The 19,345-nt window shown below is 48.1% G+C and overlaps 1 protein-coding gene across 1 annotated transcript in view; it reads left to right on the top strand.

The window, feature by feature from the left end:
* The window catches only part of GABBR1 (gamma-aminobutyric acid type B receptor subunit 1), a 140,303-nt gene that overhangs the window by 29,592 nt on the left and 91,366 nt on the right, over window positions 1-19,345 (top strand). The window contains 1 exon segment of the mRNA XM_053292649.1: window positions 15,904-15,982. Within this exon segment, the coding sequence (XP_053148624.1) occupies window positions 15,904-15,982 (79 nt within the window).

Genomic DNA, 19,345 nt, shown 5'->3' with positions numbered 1-19,345 from the left:
TAGATATTATTTGTCATATGGCCCTTTTAATGTGATGGCTGCTGGGATCCAATATGATCTGCACACATTGGAATCAAACATCCACTGTTGTGTGCCAAAATTGCTAATAGGTTCAGATTTCTCAAAGTACAGAATTTCTGAGAACCTTTTAATTTATACATTCAGAGTTTTGTTCCCCACCCCCTTTCTCTATATGAAAATAACTCCAAAGGAGAACCCACAGTCAAGAGCCAATTACTCTTAGCATACTTCCTAGAGTAGTGTGAATGATAGAGCTTCTGCAACTCTGTGTGAGTGTGTGTGTGTATGAGAGAGAGAGAGAGAGAATATGACTCTTCTGGTCCACTCAGGTGGTGTGAAACAGGGGCGCAATTTCAGTGCTTGCCCTAGGCGCTATTTTCCCTAGATACGCCTCTGCCAGCTGCTGTTTATGAAAAGGAGGAAATGTCCTCTTCTGCTTCCTCCCCCTTTTCATAACCAGCTCAGCAGCACATGGAAGGGAGGAGGCAGAGGAGGATGTACACATCACACATTGCCACTGTCATTCAGGAAAAAAGGAAGGAGGGGGGAGTACACAGTGGCATTTGTCATGCCATTGGACTTGTTGCTTACAAAGTATGTGTCTTATCAGAAGGAGTTCTAATTCCTCCTTGTGTGCCAGGACACACTTCAAACTTCAGGCAACTCTTTCCAGTTGAAAGAAAAAGGATGTAAAAGTTCTCATTGAGGCTGGATTGTGCTCTGAATTTTAAATGTAGTTTCAATATTGGAATGTTGAATTTTATGTTTTAGGTACCATAAGCAGTTATCAGACTAAGTTGGTCATAATCAAATCCCATTGGCTGATATGAGGAAAATTACTCAAAGTAGTCCCAAATTGAAATTAAAAGGACAAGTTAGACAATGCTTGACTTGTCTTTTTATTTCAATAGGGCTATTTCAATGTTCTTCATCACGTTGGTCATTAAAATTAATGAGACTTAAGTTATTCAAACTTGTCTCTTTGATTTCCATGGTGCTTAGTCATAACTAACTAGTCTAGATGCTGCCCTGTGTAGAGGTGGCCCTCGTTATCCGGGGTTTCAACAACCACAGTTTTGCGTATCTGCAGATGGGTCTTAAAGTCCCGGTTCCTTTATCCGCACCCTAAAAAATAGGCCTATTCACAGTTTTGAGTGGCTGGAAGTGACCCGGAAATGACTTCCAATGTCATTTCCAGCTGCCATTTTACAGTGCAGAGCCATTTTGTGGCACTTTTAAAACAAAAACATTCCTTTAAATTTCACAAACTATCAGAGGAATAGGGGGTTTGGGAGGGGGCGTTGCTGGAGACCTGGAGAGCAAGGTACAGTACTTAATTTTTCTCATTTCTGCCTCCTCCCCACTTTTGTGTGTGTGTGGGAACTGAACACCTGGATTCCCACAGAGATAAGATTTCATTATTTGCAGTTTCTGAATTTGTGCCTATAAATGAGAATGGGACCCCCATGAATAATGAGGACCACCTGTAGCTAAGGCTTTGTGTCTTGTGTGTCCAGAATGCACTTGATTGCCCAAATTCTGCATCCAAAAAAGCCACGTTCTGTTCTTACTCCTGCATTCCAGAATGTATGGGATGCAATGCAAAACTATCCACGTCTCCTCAGAATCTAGTCCCACTGTATTCAGTGGATCTTACTCCAAAATAAGTGTGCAGCCTTAGGGATTTTTTTTTTAAATGGGCTTATTATTGTTGTTAAGACATTTCTACCCTGCTTTAATTGGAATTAATTTAATATATTTACAATGCATGCAAGCTTTTGATATTCTAAAAGCACTCCAATGAATGTTCAGTGAATGCGTTACTTACACGAATAGGGTTTTCCCCACCCCAAGTCCAGCTAAGGAGACGCACCTTTGTAAGTAAGCATCGTATCATTTGCCAGATCACAAACTATAGGTGTAAATGTGATATTTCCATACACACCTGAGTGCAAATGCTATCTGTTCTTACTGCACCCAGTGAAATGGATTGGCAGGAAATGTAGGATAGACCAAAGGAAGTACTTCTTCACACCGTCATCACAGGATATGATGATAGCCAGCAACTTGTATGGCTTTAAAAAGGAATTAGCGAGAGAGATGCTGAAAGGCATCATCTCATCCTGCGCAGGAGGAGGCAATGGTAAACCCCTCCTGTATTCTACCAAAGACAACCAAAGGGTTCTGAGGGCGCCAGGAGTCGACACTGACTCGACAGCACAACTTTACTTTAGAGAAATTCATGGAGGATGAGTCTATCAGTGGCTACTAGACTGGATGTTTATCTGCTACCTCAAGTTCCCGAGGCAATGTACCTCTGAGTTCCAATTGCAGGGGAGAAATGGCAAGAGAGGAAGCATGTCTTTATCTTCTGCTTCTGAGCAGAGGTGCAGCTAGGTACATAGGAGAACATAGGAAGCTGCCATATACTGAGTCAGACTATTAGTCTATCTAGCTCAGTATTGTCTTCACAGACTGGCAGCAGGCAGGAATCTCTCTCAGCCCTATCTTGGAGAAGCCAGGGAGGGAACATGAAACCTTCTGCTTTTCCCAGAGCAGCTCCATCCCCTAAGGCAGGGATCCTCAACGTTGGGCCCCCAGATGTTCTTGGACTTCAACTCCCATAATCCCCAGCCAAAGGCCCCTGGCCTGGGGATTATGGGAGTTGAAGTCCAAGAACATCTGGGGGCCCAATGTTGAGGATCCCGCCCTAAGGGGAATATCTTACAGTGCTCACACTTCTAGTCTCCTATGCAACCAGGGCGGACCCTACATAGCTAAGGGGACAAGTCATGCTTGCTGCCACAAGACCAGCTCTCCTCCTGAAGTCCTCCTGAGTCTGAAAGGTAATTTCAGACTCTGGACCTAATGGCCTTACAGAGGCCCCTCCCCTCCCTTCCTCCCCCTTATCAATAAAAGTTTTCAAAGCAGTTTACATAGAAAATAAATCATAAGCAGAATTAAAAGATAAATTAGATTAATAGATAAATAATAATTAGATTAATAGATAAATTAGATGAAAGTGAAAAAGGGGTTGTCTGGCCAGCTAAGCGCAAGGTTCTGGCTTAGCGCGAGCATCTTTCCATCGCATTCAGTGATACCACTCTGCCCTGGACATGTACCTGCATCTGAATCTTCCAGGTTGTAGCCACAGATATAAGAAAGTTCTGCAGCGGCCTTTTGGGAGCTCAGCCCTTCGAGGCACCAAAGAGCAGCCTCAGGGTTGTTGTTCAGACCAGCTGCAGGGTGAGAATCTGGCACAGTCTCTGACCTGTGTCTCTCTCAGCGCCCCCACTGGCTTCTGCATTTCAGCCGGAACAGACTCTCTGGCAATAAGGGTGGGGGGTGGGGGGGGAGAAGTAGTCAGCTCTGTGGTTGGGGTGAGGATTTCATCAGGCACTGTCTGTGCTTCTCCAGACACAAGCCGAGGACTCCTCCAAACACCAAGGATGGGGCGGAGGGCTCTGGGGGACTCCGGACTTGTCTGCAAAAGTCCAGCCTTAGCACCACCACTGCTTCTGGGCTTACCAGAGGCACCTGGTTGGTTGGCCACTTGTGGGAAACTGGATGCTGGACTAGATGGGCCTTGGTTTCTCCAGCAAGACTCTACTTATATTCTTGTGTTCATTACTTGCAAAGCAATGTGCACCTCTCTCTGGCATTCTGGCACAACTGGTCAGGCTTAATTCTAGGGATGTACATGAATCGCTATTCGAAGGGCGATTCATAATACTTCCCCGATACCATTAAAATGGAGGAGAGTGGGTGCATACCGGCTCCCCCACTGCTCACCGCCACTTCCTAAATCGTTGCCGCTCCTCCCAGCTATTGTGGCGTGCTGGCAGCACTCTCCACCAACTGCCCCCGTGCGATGCTGGCACACACTTATACATCCCTTCGGCTGCAAGAATTGTGGCTCAGTGGAAGAGCACCTGCTTTGCATGCCAAATGTTCCAGATTCAGTCCCTGGAAGGGCTGGGAAAGACCTACCTGTCTGAGACCTCAAAGAGGCACTGCAGGTCTGTGTAGACAATACTGAGCTAGATGGACCAGTGCTCCGACTCTGTAGGAGGCAGTTTCCTATGTAACCTAAGATTCCAGCCTCTAATTGTAAGGTGTGTGTAGGATTGGCACCTATGAGTCCAGGTGGCAGTCTCTCCCCCAAAACCCTGCTTTCTTGATTAGGACCGGAGTACACACTTGGGCTGACTTGGGCTTTTATATTGCCTGGACCAGCAACCAGCTCAGACATTATGATACCAGACATCCCTGTTAAAGCCCAGCCATGTGAGGTGGGCAGTATTTAACAGGAATGTCCACTAGATGGCAGCCATGCTCTTCTTCCAACACTCTCCGATTGCCATGCTGTCCTTTTAAATTTCCAGATTGTGTTCAATAACAAATACAATGTATCTGTGTCATGCTTTCGTCTTCTCTCACCTCTCTGTTGTTTCTTTCATTGAATATAATGTCTTTAGAAACAGTGACATGATTAGGGATGAAGAGGTTCTATTCCTGGCTTTGGGAAATGTTTGAGTTCACTCCTGGGTTGCCTCCTGGTATCTGGTATCTTTGCGGCATCCTTCTTGCCTCTTTTGAAAGACTGAGCCCCCAGTCCTTGCCACTGGTGTGCCACTGCTCCAGCCATCTTCCACTTCTGGCAGGATCAGGGGAGGCAGAGCAGGGCTCTCTGGTTCCCGTGGCAGCTGGCCCTGTATCACTTGCCACACTGTGAACGACCACCAGTGAGACCTCGTCCTGCTGGCTGCAACACACCGGAAGCCACTGGGCATTTTTAGGCATCATGCGGAACCGTGGTTTATTTGGAACTGTGGCTAGTCTGTATGTCTGAACAAACCGTAGTTTACTTTGGGCAATCAAATCTTGATCTGAATCCAAGATTTGAAATTGGTTTATTTGTCTCAGGAGAGGAGAGCTGGCCTTGTGGTAACAAGCATGACTTGTCCCCTTAGCTAAGCAGGGTCCGCCCTGATTGCATATGAAAGGGAGACTAGAAGTGTGAGCACTGCAAGATATTCCCTTCAGCAGATGGAGCCGCTCATGGTTTAATCTTGCTTTGTCTCAGTAGCTTCACCCCTGCAGGGCTCCCTCATAGGGAGAGGCAAACCTGGTTCATAGGAGGTAAGGAGAAGAGGCAAACAAATCACAATATGTTGAAAGAAACTAAGGACCGGGTCTCACGATCAGTGAGACCCGGTTTCCTCAGGTGAGCGGGAAGAGCGGGCTAAGCCCGCTCTCCCCGCTCACGAGCGGGCAGGGAGCCCTGGGCGGCCGGATCAGCCGCCCACACGATGGCCGGCTCCAAGACAGAGCCGGCATGGGGTGGGGGGAGTGGGGGACGCATGGCCACCGCAAGCCGCAGTGTGCCCTGTGCGAGCGCGCAGGGCATACTGGGGAGACCCCAAGAGCCTGGGAGGCAGCTCTTCGCCTCCCGGCTGGGGGTCTACTCATGAGTAGGCGTGGCACGAAGGCGCGCCGCAGCTACTCACGATCGTAAAAAGCAGGTTTGCTGGAGCGCTCGCTCTGCAAACCTGCTTTTTACCAGGGGTTCTCGAGCGGGTTACCCGCTGAAGAACCACCGGGCTCGGCTGCGAGCCCGGTGGTTCTTATGGTCAACAAAAATCGGGCTAGCCTCTGCCAGCCCGATTTTTGTTGATCGTGAGAATCGCCCCTAAGATTTGGTGATCATCTAGGGCGTCAATCCAGGTTTGCCAAATAAACCTTTGTTAAAATAAGCCGTGGTACCATGTGATGTCTGAATCTGCCCAGCACGTAAGGTGCAAGAAGTAGCTGTGCAGCCTCAGCTTTGGAGCAGATTGTGGAACCAACTATAGAAGCACTGGGGAAGAATTAAGGCAGCTGTATCAAAGTAGCACAGATGGGGATAGGGATTTGGAAGGCAGGGAGTGGAAGCTATGTTCGCCAATCTCCTAGCAAGACAGTATTCCCCCACCCCCACCATCGGTTTCTCCCTGGGCCACGGTTTCAGCGCCAAGGCCCTATCTTGAATCATGCCATCTTTCTAACTAAATATAGAAGTCACTTCCTTTCACACTCTAGCATGAACCAGGGCCAAACGACATATTCCACCAAGCACATCATTAGCCCCGATGTATTTATCTGTTTTTCCTAAATAGCAGCGATGGCGGGGGTGGATCCAAATCAGGACCACCATGTAGGGGGAAGGGGTTAGCCATGGTCCCAATAAAGTTATATGATGTACTTAATAGCTACATATTAAAGGGGAGGGGTTATGACCCCCTGTTATGATTTCCATATTTCAGATGGGAGTTGAGGTTGATTGTGAATGTAAGAACATAAGATGAGCCCTGCTGGATCAGGCCCAAGGAAGCCCATCTAGTCCAGCATCCTGTTTCTCACAGTGGCCCACCAGATGCCACTAGAAGCCTACAGGCAGGAGCTGAAAGGGGCATGCCCTCTCTCCTCCTGTTACTCCCCTGCAACTGGCAACTGCCTTTGGGGCTGGAGGTGGCCTATAGCCCTCCGACTAGTAGCCGATGACAGACCTCTCCTCCATGAAGTTATCCAAACCCCTCTTAAAGCCATCCAGGTTGTTGGCTGTCACCACATCTTGTGGCAGAGAATTCCACAAGTTGATAATGCATTGTGTGAAAAAGTACTTCCGTTTGCTGGTCCTAGATTTCCTGGCCATCAATTTCATGGCATGACCCCTGGTTGTAGTGTTATGGGAGAGGGAGAAGAATTTCTCTCTATCCACTTTCTCCACACCATGCATGATTTTATAGACCTCTATCATGTCTCCCCGCAGTCATCTTTTTTCTAAACTCAAAAGCCCCAGGTGTTGTAGCCTTGCCTCATCATAAGGAAGGTGCTCTAGGCCCCTGATCATCTTAGTTGCCCTCTTCTGCACCTTTTCCAGTTCTACAGTGTCCTTTTCTAGATGTGGCTTACAACAGCAACCCTGTAGTAAAGCCTTTAAGAACTGCCACCAACACAGTCTTGATTGGTGAAATGTCACGTCCCAGATACAGCTTTCCACTGCAGTACAGCCCTGTACGTACACTCTGTTCAGACAAAGGTGGACAGCAGAGCAATTATATAGCTATTTTAGTGAACCTGTCTTGCCCATACTGTAAGTCTAAAAATCACCAGGCATCATCACATGAGCCCGCTTCGACATTGTATGTGCAACTCAGGGAACTGTACACTCATACCTGTTTGTGTGTGAATGACTGTCCATGTGTTCGTAAGTGAGCCTGGAGACAGGTCCCTTGAAATGCAGGATACAGATAGGAAGTGTATGGCTGTACCTTGCAGTCAACATACTGTGCTAACAGGAATACAGTCGTATTGGTACAAGTGCAGCAAAGATTCCTCCATGCCACACATAGAAGCTCTTCTTATGATCAGTGAGAAAGAGCTTCTGGCAGGTCTGTGGGGAGAGCGGGCTTAACCCGCTCTCCCCTCAGACGACCAAACGTGTAGCACTGGGTGGCTGGATCGGCCACCCACATGACTGCTGGCTCTGTCTGGGGGGATTGGGGGCCACATGGGCCCCAGAAGTCCCACGATGCCCTGTGTGAGCAAGCAGGGCATTCGGGGGGGGGACCCCTGATACTGGGAGGCTGTTTGTAGCCTCCTAGTCAGCAGTCTACTTGTGTGTTGCTGTGCATCGTGGTGGCACACGAGCAGGAAGACAAGGAGGCGGGTCTCACAGTCATAGAGACCCACCTGCGGAGGGTGAGCAGGGAGCGGGCTTAGCCGCCTCTCCCTGCACACGAACAGACAGTCTGCTCTGGGCTGGGGAGTTCGGGGTTGGGGAGTTCTTGGGTTGTGCAGCCCCTGGAAGCTCCAGTATGCCCTGTGTGAGTGTGCAGGGCATACTGGAGAGACCCCTGAGCCAGGAGGCTGCTTTTAAGCACTTTTTAAGGAGCCACACCGTGGCTACTCACTATTTTAAAAACCAGGTTTAAGGGGAGGGTTACTTTGGCGGGTTATCCGCCTGGAAGCCCCCGGGCTCACCTGCAAGCCCGGTGGCTCCCACGATCAGGTGAAATCGGGCTAGGCTCCCCTAGCCCGATTTTGCCTGATTGTGGGAACAGCCGCAAGGTTAACAGAGCGCCTGCTCTGTTAACCACATTTAAGGGGTGGGTGTTTCAGGTGGGCTAGCCGCCTTGGGAGCCTGCGAGCCCAGTGGTTCCCACAATCACTGGAAACTGGGCTGAGCTCCCTTAGCCCGCTTTCCAGTGATCATGGGAATAGCCTCATAGTTTCCTCCATACAACACATAACAGGACGTTACATAGTGGGGGGAGGCGGGATCTTTTGCTAAACTGTCTGTTTACATGATCGTGTTTTGATTGCAGCGGAGGTATATCTACTTAAATTGCCTCCTGCATTAAAATACAAAACAAACAAACCAGTGCTCAGCTGAATGCAGGTGCTTCAGTTCCCTTGAATGCAGATTTACCACTCAGTAATGAAAATAGTGCTCCCAAGAAAAAGAGGAAATGTGAAGCGGGTACTCTAGTTTTTTCTTACCCCTAGGTCACTCTGTCTAGTATCCTGCAGCAGTGTGCAACATGCGTGCACTCAGAGATGGACAGCACCCCTTTCCAGGGATTTGCAATCTGCGGACCCTCTGCCATTACTCTGAGCATTTCACTTGTGAATTAATTCACCGCCCAGAGTCTTCGGAGTGGGTGGTATATTAAATAAATAAATAAATAAACGTCAAAGGAATGTATGTGAGCATCTGCTGTGCACACTTCAGTTGACTAATGTATAGGAACAGTCACCACTCCACATCTGAGATTAAACACGCTGTTTTCAGGTCAGAGGACATGACTTTTGGGTAAACTAAAACTCCCAAATGGAGCTCAGAAATGAAGCACAACTTATTTGCTCTTCTCTTCCCAACTTTCTCGATCGCCCTAACCAGACCAAAGTTACAGCCTGATCCAATATATATTTCTGTATGCTCAGGCCCCATTCGGATGTAATGTGAAACCACAGTTAAATGGGGCAGAGGTTGGAATTCCTGTACATTCAAATGCGTGAAACCAAAGTTTCATGGCAAAAATGACCTGCAGTTTCCCTCCCCAAACTCCAGTTCGAACCTTTGGTTTGTAGTGAGTTCCGCCACTCCAGCCTGAAGTTTGGGGGCCGCAATGTTATGTCTGAATGCAGATGCTGCTATAACTGCAGTTTCATGCTGTTTCTGGAACCAAGATCATAGAGAGGGTGGCCCAGACCCACCCAGGAACGTGACCACTCCATGCCTGTCATGTTTCTCAATGGCCACCTCTCCCAGCACTTGTCCTGCCCCCTGTCTCCGAGCTACTCAAGTTGTTGCCCAGCAACAGGAATGCTGCCACATCCCATCCCAAGCTTCTAAGCCTGCCAAACATGAAAGTCACATGGGTGGGATGCCTTCTTCCCACTGTGTCCCTTGTTCCCCACTCTGGCAATCAGGAGAGAAAGGGGACTGAATGGCAAGAGGGGCACGATGTGCTTTGCTCTCCAAAAACAAATCCATAAAGAAGTATGTTCACAAGCACATGTGGTCACAGTGGCACCATAAACTGGGCAACCCAGTTACCTTGCTGGGAAGATACTATATGGCAGGGCAGCAATACCCAGGGTCAGGTTTAAAAGGCAGCTCCACCTAGGGATTATTGAATGGCCCGACTCCGTTTTTTGTACAAGAAAGTTGAGGAATGGTGGCCCAGCCCCTTCCCCTTGGGTTAACGTGTGTGGTCCCTAGGCTGACTCATGAGAAGGTCTGTCCAGCAGCAGCAGCAGCAGCATTGCCTCGAGTGACAGGGCAGATTCCTTCACTGTGATGTTGATGGATGCTGCACCCAAACGGACTGCTCTCTCATGAGAGTGGAAGGCCATGGGGATACCTCTTCACAACTCATGAGAATAACCATCCGGGGGGACAGGGGGATCAGGCAGAATTGCTAATAAAGTGTGATGACAGTCCTTCTCCCATGGACCGCTCTCTCATGAGAGTGTTAGGGTTAGGGAGATACGCATGCGGGCCAGATAGCAGATGCCATCCAGCCTGGTTGCTCAGGATGAGCAAGCTCTGGCAACAGGTACCCCAGGAACACCTCTCCCTGTCTTGGCATCTGCTGCAAAGAAGCAGTCCAAGCAGGACCTCAGCCAATATGGCCGCCCATTGGAACATATCCATCTTTATTATTGCATGGAATGGTGACCCCACAGTCCTGGGGTTGCTGATGATTGGGGCTCCCCTCTCCCATGATTTGAGAGGAGTGCTGGTCTTGTGGTAGCAAGCATGACTTGTCTCCTTAGCTAAGCAGGGTCTACCATGGTTGCATATGAAAGGGAGACCTGAAGTGTGAGTACTATAAGATAATCTCTTCAGGGGATGGAGCCGCTCTGGGAAGAGCAGAAGGTTCCACATTCCCTCCCTGGCTTCTCCAAGATACGGCTGAGAGAGATTCCTGCCTGCAACCTTGGAGAAGCCACTGCCAGTCTGTGAAGACAATACTGAGCTAGATAGGCCAATGGTCTGGCCCAGTATATGGCAGCTTCTATGTTCCTATGACTCTCCGTGGCAGCCAGTCTACATATGTCACAATGTGGGTCCAAACCCAGGAAATTTAAAAGAGAGTGGGGATCTATTCCCTGTCTTGGTGTTTCCCTACTCTGCCCACCCAGGACTGCCCGGACACATAGAGAGCAGCAAATTCCCCTTTGGATGCCTGAAAGGATTGTCTGTAGAGGACGGGGTCACTGTATAAAAGTTCTGTTATTAACCAGAGAGAGTAGGGGACCCACACAAGCGGGGGACCCTTTATGTGGCTGGCCTACCTCTTGAGAGCACAGTCTGATGGAAGACCAAAGGTCTTGGAGCATCAGGTCCTCCCCAGTGGACTGGCCGTCTCATGAGAGCGTTAAGCTGGGGCAGCAGGAATTTGGTTTGATGTCCCTGGACTGCTTTGCTGGGATATGCCATTGCAAGACACATCCCAGTCACAGTGCACCAGACCCCAGGATCCTTTCCCTCCCTCATACTCTGCATCCCCCACCCCCGTTGGCAGCAATTGTGCTTGTGAGCAACTGTTGAGTGCTGGGCTCTTATGAATGCAGTGGTGCAATTGCTGCCAGGAGAAGGGCTTGCAGGGCATTTAAAGGGATCTAAATGCCTTTTCCCTGCCGAGGGCAGGAGGTCCATTCCTTCCGAAAAAAGCATGATTGCGCTTGGCACGCCCCCTTGAAGATTGTGGCCAATGGCTGTAGCCCTGCTGACATGCTGAAGCCTTGCCCACAGTCTGGCAACGCTACCACTATGGAGCTTGCTGGGATGTGGCCTCAGAGGACAAGGAAGAGGGTGGGGCTCCCCTACCCTGAAACCGGAGGTTGCCGGGCTGCGGTTGGATGAATATGTGCACTGCAATTCATGGTTACAAAAATTAACCACAGGTTCAGCAGCCTCCGGTTTCACATTACGTGCAAATGAGGCCTCCGACTCATCTATAGAACTCAATGGGACTTGAAGAGAGGCCAGTGCACTTAGGGCTGTAGTCCATAATGGTCAGTGCTCCTGGAGATCGTCTTATTCCTCTCTGTGGCTCAAAAGAAATGTGCTCATCTCCCTGACATTTGCCCTGACATCTGCTTCTTTTGAAGAAATAAAACTTTGGGGACGTGTCACAGGAGGTATGGCCAGGCGGTCCAGCAGTTTCCACTTGCCATGAGGTTCCAGGCATAACCTTCGGAAACTGTTATATAACTGCATCGCTCATAAACTGAAATAAGTCTTTTGTAGGTTTAACTAGACTATTCCGAAACAACTGCATTTCCTGCTTCTCCTTTCCCTCCTCTTTCTTTCTGAATCCACCCACCACACTCTCTTTACAGAATCCCCACTGGGACAAATTTCTCAAAGACAAAACATAAAAGATTACTAGAGAGCATGCAACAGAAACATCCACCTGGAGCCCCATGGTGTGAGGAGGAAAGCCTAGAACAGTAAAGTGACCTGGAGAGGAAGGATTAGAGCACCTTCTTTGTGGGTGGTTTCAGTGGAGAGAACAAAGAGTACATATATTGGTTCCCAGGACATGGCCACATGATCCAGCCAGCTCACTGGAGCCCAGCAGGTCCTGATCTGGTTGGTGCTTGGATGGTGACCATCTGGAATCCCCATGCACACAACCCTGCGAGGGTGACTAGGGGTGGGAGAGATGGTGAGGCAAGGAGGGGGGCAATCTCCCCCTCAGAAAAGTAGCCCCCCCCATTTCTGTTTCAGAAATCCGACATGTGCTCTCCCAGAAATGCACGTTGCCCCTTCGGTGCCCCATTCCCCACCCCCACCCCTGATGCTGCCACCACAACCCTGAATTTCATAGTAATGGTTGTGGGGAGGAAGCATCATTTAAACACAATAGATCTGAAGATTTGGTTGCCACTAACAGAGTATCAGCATACAACGGCATTAAGAAGAAAAAGAAAGATACCAACCCTCCGTGGTTTGAGTACTTTCAAATTAGAGCATATTTGCTCTCCTTTTAAAGAAAGACATCTAACAATTTTTGAGAAACTGAGCACTAGTGAAAGGAAATATATTTGATCAAAGATCTCTAAGCTTATCTTAGAGTGTGAACAAGGGAAAGAATATATGGGGAAATAAGCTCAAGATGACAGATATGATGAGCAAGGTCCAGGAACACACATACTGCACAGCGAGGTGCCAATCTAAGCATTAAGCACAATCGCTGCTTCCGGGCTCCTTTAAACCCTGACGGCATGGCTTGAAAGGCGGGGAGGGTCCATGGCTACTAAGGAGTGTGTCCTTGCACTCCCATCGCTACTCTCATTGAGAATCATGATTTTGTTCCTGTGGCAACATCAACAAATGCATATATGAGTCAAAGAGAAAAAGACAGAAGCAGAAACTCTGATTAAGAATGAGACACTTTTTTTTTGCCATATTAATTACCTGTGTATGCTACTGTGGTTCAAGTATGTGATGAAATCAGCATGCAAGTAAATGGAACATTGCAAGTGCTAATAAAAGCTAAAGAACCCTGCGGATAGCAGTCTGTGCAGTGTAGTGGTTAGAGTGTCTTACTCTGCCTGGGAAGACCTAGGTTTGAAGCACCCCTCTGCCATGCCACTGACTTGATGTCTTTAGGCCAGTTGCTGCCTCTCCTAACCTGCCTCACAAGGGTGTTGTGAAGATGGAGAGGAGAGCTTATGGAGAGGAGAGCTGGTCTTGTGGTAGCAAGCATGACTTGTCCCCTTAGCTAAGCACGGTCTGCCCTGGTTGCATATGAATGGGAGACTTGATGTGTGAGCACTGCAAGATATTCCCCTCAGGGGATGAAGCCGCTCTGGGAAGAGCAGAAGGTTTCAAGTTCCCTCCCTGGCTTCTCCAAGAAAGGGCTGAGAGAGATTCCTGCCTGCAACCTTGGAGAAGCCGCTGCCAGTCTGGGTAGACAATACTGAGCTAGATAGACCAATGGTCTGACTCAGTATATGGCAGTTTCCTATGTTCCTATGTTCCTATGAAGATACATTGAGGGAGGGGCCATGATTGCCAGCTTGAGCTTCTTGGAAGACATAATTTATTGTACTGAAGGCTGTTCTGAGAACTTGTGCTGAAGGGTAGTGTGCACATTTTCAAAAGGAATAAAATATATGACAGATAAAGAATAGCCTCCTTTCAAAGCAGCTTTTAAGTAAAAGAAACAGCAGTCTGGATCTGAATACAGATGTTTGCATGAACATGAAGGTAAGCCACATGTTAGCCATCCAAAGGTCAATGTTTCTGGGAAGATGGCAAACCACGACCTGTGGAATGTTACCCCTGGGTAGCAGAGCAGGCTTTGTGTGCTGCCTCATTATAGTGTCACAATGGGCAGGTTTCTGCAATCTGCCGGCAGCAAGTAAGGAGGAGGGAACTGGCAGTTCTCGGGGCACAAGCCCTCCTAGTGGGCCCGTCATTTAAACCCACCCACTGCCAGTTCCCAAGTCCTCTTCCTGATCTTCACCTGACATTCTCCACCCACCCAACTTCAAATCTTGGTCACAGAAGTTAAGCAAATGTCAGGTTAAAGTTGGGCAGAGGCCTTGGGAACCAGTGGTGGACAGGTCTGAATGACAAACCCACTGGGAGCATGCACTGCCCGGGAACTACCGTTCCCCCCTACTTACTTGCCAGTGGCTCGTGTGAACCACCCTATGCCAATACCAGATTTGCTACTAGGCATAAAATTCAGCACAGGGAGAATTCATTTCTCTTTAAAAAGCAAATTGCTGGCACTTAGGGTTGTAAAGAGAGAATAACTCCTGCTTTGTAAGCACTGGCGTTCTTACCCCTGGACTTCGGGGCCGAAGTCCGGAGCCTCCACACTCGCTTGGGCCCCCCCAAATCCTCTTTAGTCTGTCCTGGGTGACGTGGTTGCCGCTGGCCTACAGTGTGCCAGGCAGCCAAGTGTGATTATGACCCATGCTGGGTGCTTTAAGAGACAGAGGGGAGTGGGGAAAGAAATATGTGGAATATGTTAAGTTGAGTGTTGCAATGTTTCTGCTACTGCATATTTGCATATATATATATATATATATATATATATATATATATATATATATATACCTGTTTTATAGTCTTACATTCTTGTGAGTTCAGTTGGATGAACCACACCTCCCCCTTTCCTGCAGCCTGTGTGAATTTCCCTGACCCAATATGCTTATGTATTGGGGGAACACCCCACACCCTGCCATCTCCTTTTTGCAGGGGCGGCATTAGGGGTCAGCCATGTCAGGCACCAGCTGATGGCCTGCGCCTGTCAGAGGGTCAACCCTTGAATCTCCAGCCACGGTGTTTGCTGCCCAAGACAGAGCTGTTGCAGCCAGCATCCCCCATAGACAAATGGGACCATTTGCTGGAGCAGGAGTAACCAACCTGAAGCTCTCTGGCTGTTGTTGGGCTACAGCTCCCATGCAGTGGTGGAGCCAGACCTCCAGCGGCCCGTGTGCAGCCGCCACAGCTGCCCCACTCACCCGCCCCCCCATGTCTGACGCCAGAAGTGGGGCCCCCATGTCAGACATCAGACATGAGGGGCGTGGTCTGGCTCCCGGACAGAGCCGCATGGCTTCATTCAAGAATTAGGGCCAGGCCAGCGCTGCCTTAAAGGCAGGGGAGAGCTGCTTCTGGCCAGCACTGCGAATGCAGCGTTGGCCGTCCAGCTCCCAAACGGGGCCGCGCAGCCCTGTTCGGGAGCTACGTTGTGGCTTTCGCTGTGTTCTCAGCACAGCCAGAAGCGGCTCTTCCCTGCCTTAAAGGTTTTTGTTTATTTGTTTTTGTTTATTCAATTTCTATACCGCCCTTCCAAAAATGGCTCAAGGTGGTTTACACAGAGAAATAATAAATAAATAAGATGGATCCCTGTCCCCGAAGGGCTCACAATCTAAAAAGAAACACAAGATAGACACCAGCAACAGTCACTGGAGGTATAGTGCTGGGGGTGGATAGGGCCAGTTACTCTCCCCCTGCTAAATAAAGAGAAGGAGAAGGCACATTAAAAGGTGCCTCTTTGCCAAGATAGCAGGGGTTAGCAGTTACACCTTTTAAAAGTTTCAAATTAAAAAATATTTTTTAAAGTTATAAATAAAATACATGATGTAGCATTGGCCAGAATAGCCCTTCACAAATTCAACCTTTTTTGGTGAGCAAAAAAATGTGGATTAATGTGGATTACCTTGGTGCAGAATATGATTTCTTTTTAGCAGAGTTCACACAACCCATGAAGCCTGCCTTTCTAGTAGTAGGCAAAGAAGTGCAGAGACAGATTGTACTACCATTATAATTTTCTAGTCAGCCACTCTCTTTCCTGTCCTCAGATGCCTCTCCTACTAGTGCTCAGCTTGCTGGCAATACCACAGCCTGGGGACGGGACGTTTCATCTGAACATCACAGAAGGTAAGTGTCTCCCTTCCCTCTCCTGCCTCTACACATCTGCCTTTCGAGTTCCAACTCTGGTACATCCAGTCCCTTGTACAATGAGTACAAATCTATCATGATATGCATATGAATAAATAGCTGAAAGATTGTGTTTCCTAGCACAAGACCTCCCAGCTTCCATCACACATTAGAAGTCTCTACGACCAAGCATTCTTATTATGTCTCTACATCTTTGACATTGTTATTATTTGCGGTTATTTATCAAGCACTTAAATTCTCTTGCATTGAAATACCATCTGGAAGTCTGCAGGCAAAGAACTGGCTGGTTAGTCTGTGTAATTGCTTCACATCCTTTCCCCTTTGCCCTTTTCCTCAAGCCTCCTTCACTTTCACCCATTCTTCCTTCAAGTGCCTGTTTTCCAGTCTCTTGCCTATAGCTTGTCTCTGGATATCCCGCTCTGCCTCCTGGGTCTCTTCCCAGGCCTTGGTCTTCCTTTCCCATACAGTTACCCCATCCTTAGTACCCATGTGAGTCTTTGCTCCAGCCAAACTGACAGCTCTCCCTTCCCTCAGAGAATGGGCCACAAATATTCTGGCAGTGCTGTTCCCTGACCAGGGGTGTAGCTATAATCAAACAAGGGTGGGGACAAAAGTTCCTGGGCCTATAAGGGAGAGGCCCCCCACTGGCTGCAAAACAGCCTGCTCTTCGCTCTCTCTCCTCCTGTGTCCCTGATTTATTGGCAAGCTACTGGGTCCTGATCAGAGGGTGAGGAGTACATGAAATAATTTGCATAGGAGCGAGGGAAAGGTCATACTGAGAATATTTTGTTTTTCACCTTGTCCATGTAGTTCTTCTGCAGCAACAATACTGAGGGGAGAAGGGTGGCAGGAGGCCCAGGGGCCTATTTTCACTTCTTTTCCCAGGGCCCACTTCAACCTTGCTATGCCCCTGTCTGTGACCACTTGGAATCTTTGTGAATATTTTGTGCTATCACACTGCTTCAGCGAATTGGTGTTGGAGGCTTCACTGCCACAAGCATAATACAACATAAATGAACTTGCCACCAGATGTTGCTTACTTGCTTGCTTTCTAACAAATACTTTGTTCCATCTTAAGCAGAGACTGGATTACATGTGGACCAAAAGGTTTCTCATCATTTGTTTGCATTTATATCACTGAACAAGTCCAAAAACAGATATCATTTTGATTCTGCATACCCACCCATAACAGTTCAGGTTACTGCCATGCTGAGCTATGCAACTGGAATTATTGTACAAGTAAAAGGCAAACTAGGGATGTGCAAAACATTTTGAGCTCAAAATGTTTTGAGTGTTTCAAGCTCGAAACAGGACATCCTTAAGGTAAAGGGCTTGTTTCAAGCTTGAAACAAAACAACCACATTTCGATCGAAATGCTTCAAGCGTTTCAAGTGCCATTTTAGAGGCCTGTTTTTCCCTTGCTTGGGTTTTGCAAGGGTTTTTTCCCTTGGGTTTTCTGCGACTGGCTTCTGATTGGCTTGTGATCTCCTTGCTTCTTAGTTGGCATATCATCATACAAATCAAGTGCTGTCGTGGGGAACTGTGCCCCCATTGGCTGGGGGGAGGCAGGAATGGGCAGCCCAAAAGAGGGAGTTTCAAAATATATTCAAAGGGACTGGGAGGCAGAGAGAGCCCTTGTAGTCTCTTGAAGAGGATACTTCAGGGAAGGAGGAAGAAATCAAGGAAGGTTTGATTTCGTGGTTTTCTTTTCTCAGTATTGAGTATAATACTATAGCAGTATTGAGTATAATACTATAGCAGTGCTAGCACTGCTATAACTATCTGGTTTTGCTGGATCTCAGATTAACAAAGGCAGAACTTGGGTGCCTTCCTTCCTTGAGAAGTGATTTGTTTGTTCATGAGATAGTGATGTGGCAAGAAATGTGGCAGCTCTGTGTGTGTGTTATTTCTTGGTGATTGCTGTGATGAGTAGGGATGTGCCCGAACCACAGTTCGAAGCCCAGTTCGAGCACTTTCAGAAAGGGTCCCGGGAATGTTAAGTAAAAGGCGATCAGGCCCTTACCTGCTCTCTGCTGCCCTATTCCTTCCTCCTGGGGTGGCACGCATCCCAATAACTCCTCGTGTGGCACCAGCAAGCACATGGCATCTGCACATGTGTGGGAGCCATTTGCGTGGTCAGCAATGGTGACCATGCAAATGGTGCCTGTGCATGCAGAGATGCCATGTGCATGCTGGTGCCACACGGGGGGGGGGCGTTATTGGGATGTGCACTGCCCCAGCAGGAAGCTGAATGGGGTGGTGGAGAGCAGGTGAAGACCTTCTCTCCTTTTCTTAAAGTTCCTGGGACCCTTTCCGAAAAAGTGCTTGAACCACGGTTCGTGCACATCCCTAGTGACGAGCTCCGTGTCTGGCCTTGAGACTAACTTATGCTTCACTCACTGCTCTGGTCTGCTCTACAATCTGCATTGCAAGGTGGACTCAGTCAAAATGTGGCTGCAGTTGCTCTAGTTGAGCTTATGGCCATGCTTGCTCCGAAGGCTGCTGCTGTGGCAATGCTGTGGCAATGCTAGGAATGTAAAGAGTCCTAACTGTGTGTGAGAGAGCAACTTGTGCCAGTGATGTTACTACAGTGCAGGCACTGTGGCTGGCAGTGGATTCTGGGTCAGTGATTCTTTTTTGGCCATTTTTGGACTGTGTTTGAAATGTGTGCTTTGTGTTGGGAGGTAAAGATTCCCTTCTACTGTGTGCTTGCAGTGTTTTTCAAAGCAGAGTTACAAAATGCATTGCAAATGGCAGTGCAAAATTGTTAAAGCCATAGGGAACAATGAAACACCTCATTGTTCCCCATGGGTAGCTCCTAGGGACACCAAGTGGATTGGGTGGTGGGTGCTACCTACAACCCAACCCACAAAAGAAATGGGCAAGCGAGCAATTTTAAACAAATATTTAACCTTTTCCTCAAACCCCCATAAGCGACTGAGTGATTTTGTGGTGGAAAGGTTTTGCTCTGGTAAAACCAGTTACAGAATATTATTTTAGTCAATATAAAAGAATATTTTCAAGAATTGTGGAAAGCCACCCAGTACTGTAGCTGTGTGTTGTTGCGGTTGTTCCCCCACTCAGCCTTCCCCAAGATCTAGTGTGGTGTGTAGAAGATTCAGATCTTGGGTTCAAATCTCCCCTCAGTTATGAATCTTGCTAGTTGTCGACTGTTAGGCCAAATCTACCCTTCCTCACAGGGTAGTTGTAAGGATCACATGAGATAGCTATCCTGTCAAGCTCCTTGGGAGGAAGAGTTGAAAACAAGCATAATAAATATAGTGAAGCTTCTATATACCCATAGAATCTGTTTGCCAGACTGTAAAATATTTTCTGGGACAT

Source organism: Hemicordylus capensis, chromosome 2 (genome assembly GCF_027244095.1).
Source record: "Hemicordylus capensis ecotype Gifberg chromosome 2, rHemCap1.1.pri, whole genome shotgun sequence".
Taxonomy (NCBI): domain Eukaryota; kingdom Metazoa; phylum Chordata; class Lepidosauria; order Squamata; family Cordylidae; genus Hemicordylus; species Hemicordylus capensis.
This window is presented reverse-complemented; position numbering and strand designations above follow the sequence as displayed.